Below are 2,094 nucleotides of genomic sequence, written 5' to 3'. Positions count from 1 at the left end.
TGCCACGTGATATCGTCACGCGACGTCTCGCGACAGAGTGTGCTCCGCCCACAGCACAAGCAGCGGCCGTGTGCGTGCCTTGCGCATGCTCTGGGGGTTAGTAAAATTAAAGGAAGATAACTCCAACGTATCGCATCTGACTTCTCCTCCATCTCTGCTGCCGATCTCGTCGCCTCCGTCGGCAGCGGCAGGCACGGAGGAGAAACGAGATCGTCGAACACCGGGTTTGAGCTTCCTTTAATTTTATAAAAAAAGAATTTCTACTCATGTGCTTCACCAATACAATTCAACCAACCACCGTTCATTAATCATGCACTGATTTTGCCTTAGCAAAGAATACCTCTATGAAGTAATAATGAGTGCAGTTAAGTGCATTTCACTTGCCTCTGGTTTCCTCGTTGTAGAGCCACGTGTGTGAATTCAAGTGACATCGCATGGGTAATCATTGTGGGTGTCGTTTACAGCTGCTTTCAAACCACTTTCACAGGGTGGATTGGCAAATTTTTTTTTTTTATGAGAAACGCCAAAGAGCACAAACATTTTTCATTGTATACCGCTTGTTTTTCAGTGCACCTGTTTCAAAATTTTAGAAGCATTTGCTTCAACTCAGAAATTTTTGGTTTTTCCTGTGGCCACATTAGTTCCTGCATGTTCGGACTCACAAGGGCCCATACTACTCCAACATAATGTTGGGAGAGGCTCAAAAGTAATCTGCACCTAACAGTGAGACGGTGCTTCCTGGTGATGACGAGGAGTCATCTCGTCGATTTAGCGAAAATGCGACCTTCATGTGATGTTTGAGAGAAAACAAAAAAAAAACGATTTGCTCAGGAAATTTTTTTAAAAGACGTTCATTCATCGTTGTAGCATTCTGTAAAATTGACGAAATTAAACTAAGTGGTTGCATTTACAATGCGCATTTTAGGGTACAATACATCACAAATATTGGGGCGAACCTTTTACAAAACTCATGCCCGCTGAGTGAGGATGTCTTCCACAAAAAAAAAAAAAAAAAAAAAAAAAAAAAGGTGTCACGCACTTGCGCGCTGACTACAGAGTCCCCGAGAGAAAACAGTCACTCGGCAACTAGTCGTCAAAACCGTAAGGCAAGTCTCCATCCCCCTCGCGGTCCGCCTCGAAGTCTCGCGTTTTCACATCCAAGTCTTCCCCGTACTGAATAGCGTTGTCAATGAGCAGAAGCAGGTCACCAATGCTTTCCTCCACCTTAATGTTCAAGGGCAGAAACTTAACCAGGCTGAACTCTTCGACAACCTTGGCGATGGCTTCGGACAGTCGGGCGTGCTTTTCATCGAGCTTGTCGTCTTCAAGCAGCAAGCTTGCGTCGGGTTCGAGAAAGCGGCCTATCTTCCTACGGCCTGCCTTGTTCAAGAGGTCCATCTTGGTAATGACGTTTATGTGAGGGATCTCAAAGTTCACCATGGCCGCCAGAGCGGACAGGACGCCCGAGAAGAACTTGGGCGTGTCAACCAAGAACTGAGAGTCGATCAGATACACTCCGCAGACGCGGAACTCCCACGATTCCAACGTCTGAATGAGCCCTTTCATCACGTCGAGGTGGGTGTAAAGTTCGATCTGTCCCGGGCAGTCGAACAGGAAATAGTCGTCGCTGTCTTCACCGAGCTGCTCCTGAAGCCATTCGACGTTTTGGGCGAGATACTCGAAGCAGAAGACGAGAGCTCCGTTGGGACCGAATTTGAGCTCGTCGTCCTCCATGACGTCGTCCACGTTTATGAGAGTTCGGATGTCGAACGAGACGTTGTAGTCGAAGTACTCGGCTGCGGGATCCAGGTTCACCACGTGGATGGCGCGGCCGATGGCTTCGCAGTGCTTGGCGATGGTGCTGCAGTACGTGCTTTTCCCGCTGCCGGCGGGGCCCATCACTAGCTGGGCGTACCTCATGCTGAAAGCAAGCGCGGCAGTTGTCCGGTTTAGTTCGGATGCATTGGGAATCGCAAAAATAAAACGCCCGTCCACGGCAAACCTTTCGTAAACACGTTGGTGATTCGCGCGACGACACGACCCACACGACCAAACAAGAGAAAGCTGGGCGCTGACATCTTGGAACAACGTTGC

General features: G+C 48.7%; 1 protein-coding gene across 1 annotated transcript; it reads right to left on the bottom strand.

Moving 5' to 3' along the window:
• Positions 1 to 999: 999 nt before the first annotated feature.
• Positions 1,000 to 2,094, bottom strand: LOC144175889 (GPN-loop GTPase 3-like). The gene has a single exon (XM_077704946.1). The coding sequence runs from the start codon at positions 1,918 to 1,920 to the stop codon at positions 1,087 to 1,089; it is 834 nt and encodes a 277-aa protein (XP_077561072.1). The 5' UTR covers positions 1,921 to 2,094; the 3' UTR covers positions 1,000 to 1,086.

Source organism: Haemaphysalis longicornis, unplaced genomic scaffold (assembly GCF_048455015.1).
Source record: "Haemaphysalis longicornis isolate Haplotype H1 unplaced genomic scaffold, Haemaphysalis longicornis Haplotype H1 scaffold_3, whole genome shotgun sequence".
Taxonomy (NCBI): domain Eukaryota; kingdom Metazoa; phylum Arthropoda; class Arachnida; order Ixodida; family Ixodidae; genus Haemaphysalis; species Haemaphysalis longicornis.
This window is presented reverse-complemented; position numbering and strand designations above follow the sequence as displayed.

Excerpts from the sequence above, each read along its gene's own strand:
- LOC144175889 (XM_077704946.1), bottom strand. The coding sequence starts at position 1,920 with ATGAGGTACGCCCAGCTAGTGATGGGCCCCGCCGGCAGCGGGAAAAGC.